General features: G+C 39.1%; 1 protein-coding gene across 1 annotated transcript; it reads left to right on the top strand.

The window, feature by feature from the left end:
• Nucleotides 1-11,382: 11,382 nt before the first annotated feature.
• LOC128304707 (acid-sensing ion channel 2) lies at nucleotides 11,383-13,248 on the top strand. Its single transcript, XM_053041920.1, has 5 exons — nucleotides 11,383-11,785; nucleotides 11,869-12,069; nucleotides 12,368-12,516; nucleotides 12,593-12,871; nucleotides 12,949-13,248. Exons 1-5 carry the CDS (start codon nucleotides 11,383-11,385, stop codon nucleotides 13,246-13,248), a joined length of 1,332 nt encoding a protein of 443 aa, XP_052897880.1.
• The last annotated feature ends 2,203 nt before the right edge of the window (nucleotides 13,249-15,451 follow it).

Below are 15,451 nucleotides of genomic sequence, written 5' to 3'. Positions count from 1 at the left end.
CACCAAACATTATGTTAATAAATTATTTCGATTATTTCTATACTTTTGAAACCTTCACATTGACCGTTCAGCAAATACCTTCAACAACTCTAAACTAAGATTTACTTTAAAATCGAGGACATTTCCCCAACCACATCGAAAGGCCAAAGGTTATCAGCTATATTTATTGTGAAATGGTAACATTGCGCAATAAAGTGTCTACCTTTGCTTCAGTTTCTCGATTATATCATGGGCAGGAGATTATAATTATCTTGAAGTTGGCAAAAAACAGTTGTTACAGCTGACGGTGGTATCAGTTGCTAAAAACACTGTAGCCATACATCGGCTGTGACACACCACTGTTATCAATGCGAACGTGCGAGCCCAATGTTTATGTGTTCTGAGATTTATTGATCAGACGTTTGCGAATAATTATCACAAACATCGGGATGTAATCTTACGCCAACGCAACCGACCGCTATGTTTACGGCAGAAAGAGATACCATACCCGACGAACAGAAGTGCTGGCACGGATCGTCTCTCCAACCATGACCGTGATCAGTTTATATTTTTGGACGAAGGAAAACAACAACAAAAAAGTGCCAAATTTTTAAAACCAACACATACACACGAAACCCGGCAAAGAAAGTGAAACAGGCGCCCCAAAAATTTGAAAATGGTAAAATGAAAAAAATTACATTGAGTACTACAAAAGTGAGAGAAGGGAAATCTTTTTATACCACGAAAATTACAATGGACATAATTGCTGCGATCGGTAGCTAACTGGTTCCCATTGCAGTCTTGCAGAATGTTATGTAATACACCCTTCATCCCGTTGGGAGTAAATAAATGTGCATTAACACATTTTCGCATCCACTAGCTGATGAATGGTCCTCGGTTATATTTGCAAAGTTGTTGTTGGTTTGAAATAAACTATTTACAATACCATTAGGTTTACGATGTTACGAGAAATAACAAACTTCACCGTTGGCGGAATTTTTAGGTGACGAGTCAATAATCGCTGTGCGTGTGAATTACTAGCCATGTGGGGAATGAACGTTAACAGGATTGTTTAGTTATACGAAATGATTTTTTAACTTTTTTATATCGTCGCTGTGCATGTTCAAAAGCTTTATGAATGTTTTTATAAATCATTTTTGTTGCTAATTTGTTTATTGTACATGTTTCTGTTAAAAGAAACACAAAAGCTAAACTATGTTCATACTCCAGAAAAATAAAGATAAAACACATGTGACGTTTTATATGATACACAAAAAAATTATCAAAAACTAAGTTGTTACACTTCGTCTCAAATTAATAGCTGTTTCTCATTTAAACATTTATAGCTCCACTTTTTATCAACATCCAATTTTTCAGCATATATGTACTTTAGAGATTATACGGAGTCGAATATTCAATATAAGAGATTATGTCCGAAACTCGTCAGCGAGCTCCTGCTCACTTCAAACTCACTCGAAAGCAGCTCACTAGCGCACACAATAAAATGGACAAATTATAGTAACTTATTGCACAATTTTCCTGCCATTTAATGTAGTGACCAGTCATTTGACAACGAAACAGTAATATTGTATCAGTTACTACGAACAGTCAGAAAATTGCTTTCCAAACTTTGTTCAAACTGTATGCATCACAATGGAACAAAGAAGGTATGCTTTGTGAGGCACTCTATGACACTCAAATATGCCAGAGGTATACCGGAGTGCCATACAGAAGTGCTGCACTGGACAACTAACCTTACTGTAAAGTGTAGCAGAATCTACAAAATGACAAAGGTTTCAAAGGCAAAGTTGAAACAATTGACCAAGCAGTGCAAAAAATACGTGGACAAGATGGGTGTTTAGACCATTTTCATCTGACCATTCATTTTCATGTAGTAGCGTTAGCCAATGTTCAGCTGACGCTTATGGCCACGTATGACACGTATGACCACTTTTGACCAGCTGATGCTTATGACCATCCAATATGACATTAATACACTTTAAACACTCAATTATTTTAAATATATTCTTCATTGTCATTCCAAATTTTTCATTTACTATGTGTACGATAGTATTCTGCGATTTGACTTCCCCAGTGGAGGCGCCCGGTGTTTTTATGATAGCGAGATGGATCTTCACATGACAAAAAATGCGGATACCGTTCCTTTGTATCCTGGAATTGACTTTTCAGTAAATGGTATATGGCGTCAAGAAAAACTAGAAGTAATAGGTCCAAACCTCCTGAACTTGTTGTGAAATATATTTCTATTTTATGAAATTATTTACAATTTCACATGATGTTTTTTTGAATACTCGTAACGAAATAGCTCTGATATAGCTGTTTCTCATATCAACAGACTCAAACAGAGCAGAACGAAACATTTTCTTCTATTGTACCTGATATCACCGCACAATATTTCCTTGATTCATTACAAATAACGTCTTGTTTTTTTTTTAAACATAAGGTTTCTAGTTGCAAAACATAGGTATGATTGAAGTCAGTTAATATTTTTGTAAACTCAAGCCATAATTTACTGCATCGTTCCAAATGATCATGCCTTTTATATATATATCTGTCAGATGCACTGTTAATGCACTATATGTATTTTACAGAACAGAATAATCGGTCCGAACTAGGAGAAATACTTACAATTACAATTTAAATGCCATCGGGGCCATAGTTCAGTCGCTGTTATTGTCTTGTTTGGTCAATTCTAAGTAGTCGGTGATTTCGAAACGTTCTAGGTGGCACATTGATGTGTATAAGGGCTAACGGTTCTGGTGAGTCTATCTCTCCAATAAGTAGTTGGCTCATGAACGAAACCTAAGCAAGCGTGTTATCACGTGGAGCTTTAAACCGTAGAGTGACTTTAAACTAAAAAACAAATAACGAATATGATTTGAGGGACAAGATATCCATAAATGAAACTTAAGACCAGTTGTTAATGATTTTTGACAGACTTTAACTTATTGGACCACACAACAGGCGAGGGACACCAAACAACCGAACTGTTTTCAAGTACAGAACGCACAGACGATTTATTAGATGGACTATTTAGTTTTATACTTCATTCGTCATGATCGCATAAGCTGACACATATCTCCATATTTCATCCTTCATGTATCATTCAAAGGGCTATCGGACCATACCCGACATCTATCAGAATTGATTGTTTCCACTTTATCATTGCTTTAGTTCTTAGTACGACAAAAGCACGGAGCACTACAACGAAACTTGACCTAACTACTTATCTTCGCTATGCAGCGTATTGTTGACGTGTAGGAACACACAGACACAGACTTGGCTCAAATAAAACAACACACCTTCGTTTAAATAAAGCCAAAAAATGTGTTACCATCCGCTCTAGCAACTATTTCCTATTTTTGGCACAAATCATAATCAAACAACCAAATCCATTGGCGACCACAATCAGTCGATGCGGTCTTGTGACTTTTGGCAAAGTAAAGCTGCTTGCTTGTGCATTGTCAGGTGCTGACTCGTCACAGAAATGTGCGAGCAATGTGTGCGACGAGATGCGTTTGCAACACCAACCTACTGCTTGCCATCCACTGGCTGCCGCTCGCGTTTGCATCTCTATTCGGCTTGCTTTCGATGGCATGTATTTTCAAACATCGATCAAGCAAACATAGTGTCGCTGAACCTGATGAGTGATCATCGTATCAATCCACAGCATCTTGTGCCAATCCGTTAACTCGGTCGATCGTCACAAAGTGCAAACAAATTGAACCATCATCCAATGCCTCAGCGGAATGATAAGTCGGTACATCGCCGGTCACCGTGGAATGCATTTTGTGTGGCGATCATTGAAACGTACAGTATTTCTGCAATATTCCGTCGCGATGTTTTGCTTTCTGAAGTGAAAACCGGTCCACTCTCTCGACCACTGATGGAAGAAAAACGAAATCGTTGCACGACCAAAATAGAACCTTTGCCGTACGAAAAACACCAAACACCCGCCTAAATTATAGCTGCGAAATGCCACCGTTGGATTTATTTCGGTTAGAATAATATCTCAACCGAACCAGCTCTCCTTCTCCAGTCAGCTTTTCCGACACAGTCCGTCTCCACGCTTGGCAGGTGAATAAGAAGTTCTGACACAGACTCAATCATATCGTACATGTGCAGCAGAGTAGCGCAACCGTAACGAAGCATCAGGTTGCACCGGGTAGCCGGTTTCGCTGTTATGAATGATTTTCTTTCTTTGCCCCGTAGCAGCATAATTGCAGTGGATGAGCTCGCTAGTCAGATGTGTGCAACTGCCAACGGCCAACTCCGCACACGTCTAGTCAAAAAACATCTCTAGAGCAAAAAAAAAAGGAAACCGCACCGGCTTAATGTGCGATTGCGAACCGCTGCCACCGCCACGAACTGAGCTAGTGAACGATGTGTGCGCGCTATAAAAATAGTTCCTTCACGCTAAAATTAGTGTCATCTGCGATCTGACTACTAAAACTAAACTGTAGGTTCGATACGGACCGCGCTATACTGATGCCACCTCGTGCAAGTCAGTGTCTGATGGTTCGTAATATAAACGTCACTAATTCAACACGATTGCAGGGCTGGGGCTGTGAAGTAAATATTTTTTTCGTTGCCCGTCCGGCACACTAGCCAGCATATGGGTGTGAACTGTGCGGGGAAGTAAGAATCAGTAAACATGTTCCCCGACCATTTCTCCAAGTCGCAACCAGAGCGGGGCAGTGTGTTCGGGATTTGAAAGAAATTAAACAAATGTCATTTTTCTTCCCTCGGTGGATAATTATGACGGACGAAGAGGAGCAGAAACAGGATTCTTAAATACATGGAAGATGATTTATCACGCAATGGACGACGGCAACGTTGAGCTTGCGAGCAGCAGAGTGTTGCCAAAATCTGATGATTCAGGGCTTGTTGATGGTGCATGCTAATTCTTTACTAGCAAGTGTAAGTGTGAAAAATCTTTCATTTATTAACTTTCGTGGTACATTAGATATGAAAAAAATATTTGTGCGCGTGAAGAGTGAGAGAGAGAGAAAAAGAAAGAGAGAGATAGAGAGAGAGAGGGAGAGAGAGAGAGAGAGAGAGAGAGAGAGAGAAAATTAATTGAAACATTTGAAACGGTCAAATAAAATTCGATCTCTTTAAATAACAATCGCACGTATAAGAAATTTAAGTTTAAAAAAAAGTTCTTATATTTAATTTTAATTATTTAAAACAACATGATTAATTTGTCATGTTTTCTGTTCAATTCAACAGGGTTTATGCATCCATATGGTAACTGATTACTTTTGTTTAATTTCGAGCTATGTTATTAGCTATGTTAGCAATGTAAACGTGTGCATACTACCGATAAACGGTTAGTTTTGGTATTATAAATCTCGCTTTGGTGACATATTTAATTCAGGATAATATATGGTAAGACATAACAAGCTACAAATTGTTTTAAAAAAGTTTAAAACAAATCCATATCATGCCCATTATCACATTGTTTAGTCTAGGCTTTCTCATTTTTTAAGAACATAAAACATATAATTATTAAAATAAATGGTAAGCAGAGCTTATTTCCGATCTGTTATTTGGTATACGAGATACAAGTAAACAGACGCTCTGAGTATGAACTTCGAGTATGAAGCCGTCCATTCTCGAACGTCCATATGAAAATTTGTATCGACTTCGAATAGAGTAAGAACTGACTACCGATTTATACAGTATGCATCCGTCTTGTACCTACATTATACCTACGAATAGCTTGACTAACAAATTCGTAAGATACAGGCATAAGGTAAAATGCAAGGACGAAATGCCTTATACTAATTGCACAAAATAAAACTAATATTAATTAATTTGTATATTAAAAATACAGATAAAGCTTACCATTTTAAATTGAAAATTAATAAAATAAATATAATTATTCCTCTAGCTAGCTTCTAAGGATACACATACGAACTAATACTATTTTTTCTCATAATATTCATTTTCGTTCGTAGCGATATTCTTACTTTAAACTTTATAAATCATCAACATTAAACCCATCTTTAAAAGTAAAACACCTGCAGTTATTACAGGGAGCATGCAATTTCAATGCAATTCAAACCAATTGCACGACTGAGGAAGCTTTGTTATTTATGATTTGCCATTTAAGAATATACGATGAACCAACGTGTCTATTTAATAAAATATAGTTAGACACTTATTACCACAAGTATACAATAGAAAAATATATTAAAATTTAATAGCAAGGCAAATCTGCTTACAGAAACCCACGAAGCCGTCGGCATGAATGATTTCGTGGATCATTCTCTAGACAGTCTAGTTTTTACTTGTTTAACTGAAAATATATCCAAACAATACCTATCAAGTTACTATAACAAAAATGAGCAATTTCTATTATTGTAATAATGTAACTCCCAGAGAGTACATGTTCTGGAAAACACGTCTAGTCAATTTCTAAAGTTTGAAAACTGACGTGCTAATTACACAATCATCTTCGAACACTTCAGCATCCGCTGCATTGCAAAGCCACAGTTATCGAAAACCATTCTCATTCATTATGATCATTCATGCTACCATTTACTATTCCTACACCGTATATACAAAAATAAAAGCAACATGTACAATGGGCTAGTAGAAGCTCCGGGCTTCAAAAATTTCAAATCCATACAGAAACACAAACAGGAAAAGTCACGCACACGCAACTTACGCTATCCTCGTTTCAAGTGCCATCACTGTCAACGTTGGACGGTTTTCCACATTCAAGGTCTTGTCACAATGAGTTGATTTTCCTATTGCTATTTACGTAAACAAGGATTTTACTTTCTCTTTAACGATTCTCATTGGACACTTTCACGTCTTATGTCACGTCTTGATGCTGCGTCACCAATATTACAAACTTTCATCGCCAAAGGTTATCAAATAAATGGATATTCAAATGAGCAGTCCTGCTTCTTGGCGCAACGACCAACTAGGTCATGTGTACTATTTCTGAATAACTTAAGAGTTATTGAAAACATTTCATGTGTATTCTTGTGAAATCTGATTGAAATAAATTACCGTAATAGTTTTATAATATCAACGGAGTATGTCTGGGATAATGTAAGTAATAAGTTATATTGTAAAGTTATTATATTATATACTATATTCATCAGTATTCGCTTTATGCCTTGTAGGGAGTAGAACATTAGTTAGTGAAAATAAATGAAGCATTACATATTTTAAAACTTATGTTAAAAATAATTCAACTTCTCCAGTATACTGTACCATTTTTACTTCACATGATATTAAAACATGGTGTTGTTTCACATGAACAATGGAGGATATGTATGTGCCCTGGTTAGTATGACGTGATCTGCTGAACTAGATTTAGTATATAAGATAAGTATTACTTCGTCTTCTTCTGTTTAACGTAACAACCAACTAGGTCATGTCTGGCATTTCTGGTTTAGAACCACTTTACCTACGGGGGAACGACCTGAATCAGATTTTGTCTCCATCCTGTCGTGTGAGATCGTCACTATTACCAAATGCAACTCCGGGCTGCCCCGATGTATTGATTCACTATTTACGTCCGATTAGTATTTTTTTGAATAGTTTTAACATTGGCTATGTAAAAAAACGCGAGGTAAACAACAATTAGAATATATTAAATACAAAAAATCGACTACCGTATCAGAATATTATTTTTATTCCTTCAGGAACGATATGGAACGAAATTGAATATGAGCTTGCTATATCGTTAATCTATGCGTAAATTCTATGAAGTGATTGATTTTTAATTACAAATGACAACGATACAACCTGTCATGATTTCTTAGCATGTAAATAATGTATGAACATTTTCGTATAACTAAATAATTTAAAATACTTATTCACATCAATCACTCTTTTCCTTATTCGTATGTTGAGAAGAAATTCATTTTCCTTCTTTACTGTTCTCATTACCTCGTACCACAATATCCCTGACACCATTCATCAACAAAACAGGTTGTAGTGCCATTTCTGTTTTTTTTTCTTGCTTGCAACTAACGAACAATCCCTAAACACCTATGATGAACGATCTATTTTCACTGAGCTCCGGAATTGAAATTTCCACGCTAATAGCCGCCAACGCTTTCGTGAGGCTTTTCGTTCAGTTCTGCCGCTTGACGTAGCAGCAGCGCAACACCTTACAATCGTCAGTTACGAACCGTGCTGTGGTCGTTCCATTTCAAACATCACATAATCTCAACCTGGTTGCTCATTTCCCGATGCTGCGCCTACGACTCCCCGGTCTACGTCATCTTTCCATTTACCACCCAAGTTCGTGCGATTTGGCGGCCCATATTCGGCAAGGAATGTCGAATGGTCGTATTTATAATCAGTGTTTGTTGTTCACTTTAACACATTTTTGTTACCGCCACTGAGGTTCGGTAGCTTTTTTGTTCATATTACTTCTTTCGCGCTTCTTGCCAGCGTCCCCTCCGTCACTGTGTGACCGTGCCGTAACGCACTCGGTTGGCGCTAACGGCATCAAAAACGGTTCACGAAACAAAATCCTTCGTGACAGCATTTACCCATCTTAAAACACACCATCTGTGTGCAAGCAAGAATTCATTTCAGTGATAATATGAAGAAAATTCTCTCTTCCTCATGGGTGAATAGAACGTGGTCACGAAAAATGTGGTCAAGCAAAATGGGAAAAAGGCATGCCTGATATTCTACTACACACTGTCACTACGGACGATAGAATAGAAAATGAGATTTTCATTCAACTTGAAGTAGTTTTTTTTCTATTTTGCAATCTATTGCGCAGTTCCATTCGAAGAGCTATGCTCTACCATGTAGGAACTATTTAGTTCGTCGATTCAAATATCTTTTTAACGGGAAATGAAGTACGATGTAATTATAATTTTAAAATGTTATTATAAACAAGAAAGAAAATTAAGAAAGATTTGAACAAACAAACAAACCTTTGAGCAAATTTTATCAAAATCGGCACATGCAGAGCCATCTAACGGCTACCGTATACCAAAGCTACCTACAAAAGCTCAACTACAAAAAATCCACCGATTTCTCAAAGTATAAAAATAGAAAATTGATCAACGTTTCGTTTCGAATAATATAAAAATAACAGTAAACCTTTGTATTTTTCCTTCGATTCATTTATCATCATTGATCTCGCAGCAGTACTTATTTCACCAAATTCACCAAACACTTCTGATGCAGCTCTTTTATCTACATTTAGGCGCAAAATGTACATGCGTTCGAGTTCATCGCAGTTCACTGATATTTGCGATTATTTTCGTTTTGTATTCACTAATTGATGCACATTTGCGGTAATAAATTATACGAAATCAATTAATATAAATTATGGTAGTTTATTTCAATTTTTCTGATTTAATTAGTATTGTGCGAACTCAAGTATGTTCATTTGTTGCTTAAGCATTATTTCAAGTCGTTCCGGAACGAAACTTATTAGTCAAAGTATTATGCTACAAGCGTACTATTAGTCAATAGAACTAACGTCAATGATCGTATATCAAATTATCATAGGTCGTTAATACACATAAACACTTTCTAACAGTCAAATAATCAAATAGTTGATCTCTAGCCTACAACGCGAACGTTTGGAGGTCCCACTCCGGGTTGGCAATGCGGTAGTAAGCAATATGTACGCTACCTGCTCCAACTCTGCGATCACCTCTCGTGAAAGCCACATGTCGAGAGAGAGACGACGAAGGCGCTCGCTGTGGTTAGTGTGGTGATGAGGAACCACAGCAGTCCCCAGGTTAGGAAGCGTCGACTGTTGGTCGGGGTCACCAAGTCGCTCCTTTCTGATCGAAGGCACCGGAGCTGCAGTGGTGCCGGCAGACACAGATGTAAAAACCACTTGAATGAGACATCATCAGCACTTTCCGTTCGGTGGCGTACGGGGCCGACATCGTGCTAACCGTACATGCTGCTAGTACAAGAGGACGCAAGGTGCTAGCAGAGGTTAGCGAGACTCTTGGCGCCAACAGGAAGGGAGTAACCATCCAGGAGTGGCAGAGTTCGTGGGAGTCCGGCAGCAACCATGTACACCATATAAGTCTTCTTGCAGTAAAAGTGGCGTGAGGAAGAGGTGGTCCTCAACAACCTATTGCTGACAACGGCGATATTTCGGCCCTTTTCCGGGAAACCTGCACCCGACGGATTTGACATTCCCATTATCCCTCGTCTGGTAGAACCGAAACTTAGTTGGCAGTAGTAGTAGCAGTGGAGGAGCAGGAACGAAAGGACGTCATTTTGCAGGTACCAAGTCAAGCATCACCTTCACCCTCGAGACGCTGCGTCAACAGCATGAGCGCTGTTCCTTCATCCGCAGAAGAAGAAGGTGCAGGGAAACGTAGAAGGAGGGAAGGTCCTCTCAACGATACGCGGCATCTTCGAATCAGGACATGCGCAATACCCTTACAGAGGACGAAGAGACTCGATTCACAAGGCCGTCAGTAACGCGCAGAGGAAGTATGGATGCCTTTATGCATTATAAGGTGAACTTCAAGTACATTCATGGGTTAAAACTATATTTAAGTCAAGTTTAAGCAATTCTTGTTGTTATTTGAAGCAGACTGTGTTAAACCAATTTTACCACGCTGAAACAACGCTAGTGGAAAATGATACGTTGTCCGAGCCGCTAACGGCCAGCGACATCGTTCATGGTGATCGTTCATATTTTTGTTTCATGAAACTGTAGTAACAAATAAACAGAAATAAAGCGATAATGCTTACAAAAAAAAACAATACTATATAGAATAAGACTGATTTAGGTTAAAATCTCTTACAAACCTGCTCACTCATTACTGACATAATAATCGAAACAATCAAAACCACAGAAACATAATTCTCCATATTGGGTAGCTGAATTGCGTACCATAAACCGCGAAAGCCCCACAAAGTCATCATCAATACAATGATTATACAAAAACGCTAGTTACGGCGAGAGATAGTCAATCGTGTTGGGGGCTTGTATCATTTCCTCGAATCAATAAAATGTATGATGGCGATAAAATCGGTGCGATATTTGCCATGTACATCGCTGTGCAATATGAACCAACTGGTTGGAAAATGCTTCATGTATCAAGCCTTTCCTGTATTGCATTTAGCTTAAAGATTTACGATTTCTTTTCCGAGAGATAAAAAACGCAGAGTGCAATGATTCTGATAAACCTTAGATTTATGGCCGAGACAATATTTGCTTATCAACGAAAGCAGCTTATATAAAAGGTGCCAGCAGGAGACTAAGCCATTGGTAAACGTCTAAAAGCTCCACTAGTGCTCCAAAAACCGCTCGCGTCTCGAGTAGTGCTGAAGAGTTAAGCGTTAGTTTTGAAAGATGATCACTCGAAAGTGTTTCCCTCAGCTACTCGATCTGTGCCGACGATCGCAGCAATAATGGTTAGTGTCGCGCAAGTGAAGCACAAACTATGGAACCTTCTTCACCAGCTATGCCACGATCCGAAGCGCCTGGTTCGGGGGCTAGTGCTGTTCATCTGCAGCATTGTCGTTATGTATCAGCTGACAGATTGTTTCAAGAAGCTGTTCAATCCCCCAATCTCAACCCACTCCCGGTTTGACCTAAACGACTCCATGCTCTATCCCGCCATCACCTTTTGTCGCGAACCGGCCTATAAGGCAGACGTCATGGCGAAGTACAACCTGGCGATGCATCCCAAGTACACTAGTTCCTTCGATCGGTTTCCCTTCAACGAGTCCACGCTGGAGCAAGTGTTCAGCGAGGCAACATACAATCATACCGAGTTTTTCATCCAGCACGGATTGAACGGTGGCACTAATAGTGTGTACAATTGCCTTTAGCAGCTGATCATATTTCTGAGTATCCTCTGAGTTTTGAGACCTGCCCTTTTCCAATGTTGACAGATATAGAGGTGGTGGAAAGTCTGCACTTGGATATGGGACGATGCTACACACTGAATCCGCTGACCACAACGAAGCACTCTTGGAAGGAGGCTGGGTACTCGATCATGCTGAGGCATGACACGAATATCTCGCAAGTAAGCGTTGGTGACACACCTCCTGGCTGGCATGTATTCATTCATGACGAAACTGAAGGATTTGCTGGTGAGTCAATAAAATGGTTGGTGTCTCAAAAGTGTAGCACAAAATTGCACTAAACTAACCGACAATTAAGTCAATACAGATACAGTATTATAATTTTAAAGGCCAACTCAAATCCGAAGTACATTCGCAATAAGTTATTATGTTAAAAAAATATCCAAAGTATTCACACCTAGTTTTTTGCAACGTCGGTCTTCAAAATACCATCTATTTAATTTATGATGAATATATAAATAAAATAGCAATTTAAATTAATAACGAATAACCACCCTGTAATGATATGCGTATTGCATACCTTTAGAAAACCGCATGCAATCCTCTGGTCGTGTGGAGTATTTGTATCTGGAGGTCAACGAAGAAATGGAAATTCGTCTATCAACGCAACACTTCTTCATGCTTGCGAGTTACGAAAATGAATGCGTTGAGTTTTCCAGCGTAAGCTCAACCAAGGTATGAAGCATATTACTGATAGAATTTTTTTTACAATAGCCGTTGCAAATGTTATATTACTTACTAAACCTTGCAGTGTGGAGAAATTTGCCATTGGAACGCAGTGGTTACAGCAGTCGGATGTTCCGGACCTTGGATGCCGGGATTAAGCGCCCACGAATGCAATAACTCCGAAAGTACGAAGCAATTAATTAAACTCTATCGCAATCTGGAAGATCTAGATGGGACACAGTGCGGTTGCTTTCAGCCCTGCACCACAACCATCTACACTGCTTCCGTGATGAACCGCAAACCCTTCCACATCAGTGTTCCAGCGGCACAGCTTTGGGTGTACTACACCTCCAAAATGGTCACTGTAGGTTCTAACCCCTCACTCTAACACTCTGACGAACTGTGTGATGGTGGATATGTTTCATTTTGTTCCTGTTTTAGATTGTAGAAGAATTTCATGGCTATGATTTCAACCAATTCGTCTCGGACCTGGGGGGATCACTTGGATTTTTGCTCGGCTTGTCAGTTCTTGGGCTTATTGGATTGCTCGAGAAAATCGTGGAGCTGGTCTTCATTCGTCGATTGATAGCCGAAAAGCGTAAGAAACAGATGGCAAGAGAGGCAGTGGGCAACGAATCAACACAATCAACTCAACCAGAAGATGGGAACTCCCCGAAGTTTGCAAACGATCCGAACGTGTCTGAAAAAGGACCTCCTTTAGACTCTGTTCCGAAGCAGTGAAGTTGCTGCTGAAATGTAACGAATGCGATGACTCTAGCCTATTTCATGATTTTATAAGTCAAATATATTTACAACATTATCCCCTTTCTTCTTCACTGCAGTAATGGTTTTACTCAATTACCGTAAAGAATAAAAAAATAAAACGTTCGAAGGTTTTGAGTCTAAACCTGAGTCTGGAAGGCTGAACCACCGAAGCAAACCTCAATGAATCAAATGTTTACTTACTTACTTTATTCATTAGCTAGAATTAAATTTGATAAAAAAATAAAACGTTCGAAGGTTTTGAGTCTAAACCTGAGTCTGGAAGGCTGAACCACCGAAGCAAACCTCAATGAATCAAATGTTTACTTACTTACTTTATTCATTAGCTAGAATTAAATTTCTGTGTCTTCAACTTCGCACAGTACAGAATGAACGAACTATTTATGAGTTTAAATGTCAATTAACAGGTGGGCTGATAATTGTTTGGCCTATGACAGTAAAACACTTTTTTTTGGCCAAATTATTTTTTTGTATTCAGCATACGTTCCTTCAAGGGCGATACACCAATTATAGCGGTCTTTAAATTTTTCGATACCCTTTTTGTAGTAGTATTTGTCCCTTGCCTCAAAAACGTCTTTGTTTCGGCGATCATCTCTTCATCCGACGACAATGTTTTTCCCAGCGAGCATCCTTTTGCGATCTGAGGAATGGAAATAGTCACTGGGAGCCATATCTGAGAAATACGATGGATGGGGAAACAATTTGTAGCCTAATTCATGCATTTTTGCCATTGTTTTGACTGATTTGTGGCACGGTACGATGTCTTGACGAAACTTGCTTTTCTTCAAATGTGGCCCTTTTTGGCGATTTCGTCCTTCAAACGCTCAAACAAATGATATAATAGTCGCAATTAATGGTCTTCATTTTCTGAAGATAGTCGATGAAGATTATTCCTTGCGAATCCCAAAAAACTGAGGCCATAACCTTGCCAGCTGATTGTTGCGTTTTCCCCCGCTTTGGAGCAGGTTCATCGCGTCCTGTCCACTCGGATGACTGTCTATTGGACTTTGGAGTGAAATGGAGAAGCCAAGACTCATCCATGGTAACATATTGACGCAAAAACTTGGATTTATTTCGCTTAAACAGCTCCAAACACTGCTCCGAATCATCAACTCGTCGTTGTTTTTGGTCAAATGTGAGCTTGCGCGACAGCCATTTTGCACAGAGCTATCTCATATCCAAATACTCGTGAACGATATGTCCAACACATTCCTTAGACATCTCTAGGGTGTCAGCTATCTCGATCAACTTCACATTACGGTTGTTTGTAATAATTTTATGATTTCTTTAATGTCCTCGTCAGTAACCACCTCTTTTGGGTGTCCACTGTGTTCACCATCTTCAGTGCTCATTTCACCACATTTAAATTTAACATACCAATATTTTATGGTTGATTTTGGTAGAGCGGTGTCCAAAGACTCTTCATCAAGCCAATTTTTGGCTTCAACTGTATTTTTCCCCTTCAAAAACCAATATTTTATCATCACGCGAAATTCCTTCTTTTCCATGATTACTCAAAGCTCAAAAGTTGCGTCACACAAAATGCTCTAGCTCATTAGGTTATGGCCCGAGTGCTGTCAAATTTGGACAGAATTCGTTTGAAGGTTAGTATAAACGAAATATGATATGGATATAAATCTTCTAGCGCGATATATCTGTTAGGCCAAACAATTATCAGCCCACCTGTTAGAACATACATAATCTGTACATCATTGGCGAATTCTGTTAAGCTTCAATGATACCGTTTCCTTCCCATATCTTCACAACATAAATGATACCAACGGCGTCAAGCTGCATGCCCTATGGCCAGCATTGTTTTGTAAACATCGGGATTTCTCTACGGTTCGCAAATGCTATGCTATACGGCGACCACATGTGGGATATGTTTCCAACACGATCAGGGTGACATATACATACAGCGAAGCGCATCAATGTACGCTCGCTCGTGCGTAAAGTACGCCCAGAGACGGAGAGCTTGACACAGAATATGTTGGCATCGGTAATCGCACCATATGCTACACCTGACGCTCTGCTTTATTCAGTTGGGCCCCTGATGGGTACGCAACTTTGCATGAAACATTCCCGAATACAAACAGCATGCTTGTCCAGACAAGCAGTATACCGAGTGGCGCCCTGGTCTTGGAGCAAACGGAGGAGAGCA

The sequence above is a fragment of the Anopheles moucheti genome, chromosome 3 (genome assembly GCF_943734755.1).
Source record: "Anopheles moucheti chromosome 3, idAnoMoucSN_F20_07, whole genome shotgun sequence".
Lineage (NCBI taxonomy): Eukaryota > Metazoa > Arthropoda > Insecta > Diptera > Culicidae > Anopheles > Anopheles moucheti.
This window is presented reverse-complemented; position numbering and strand designations above follow the sequence as displayed.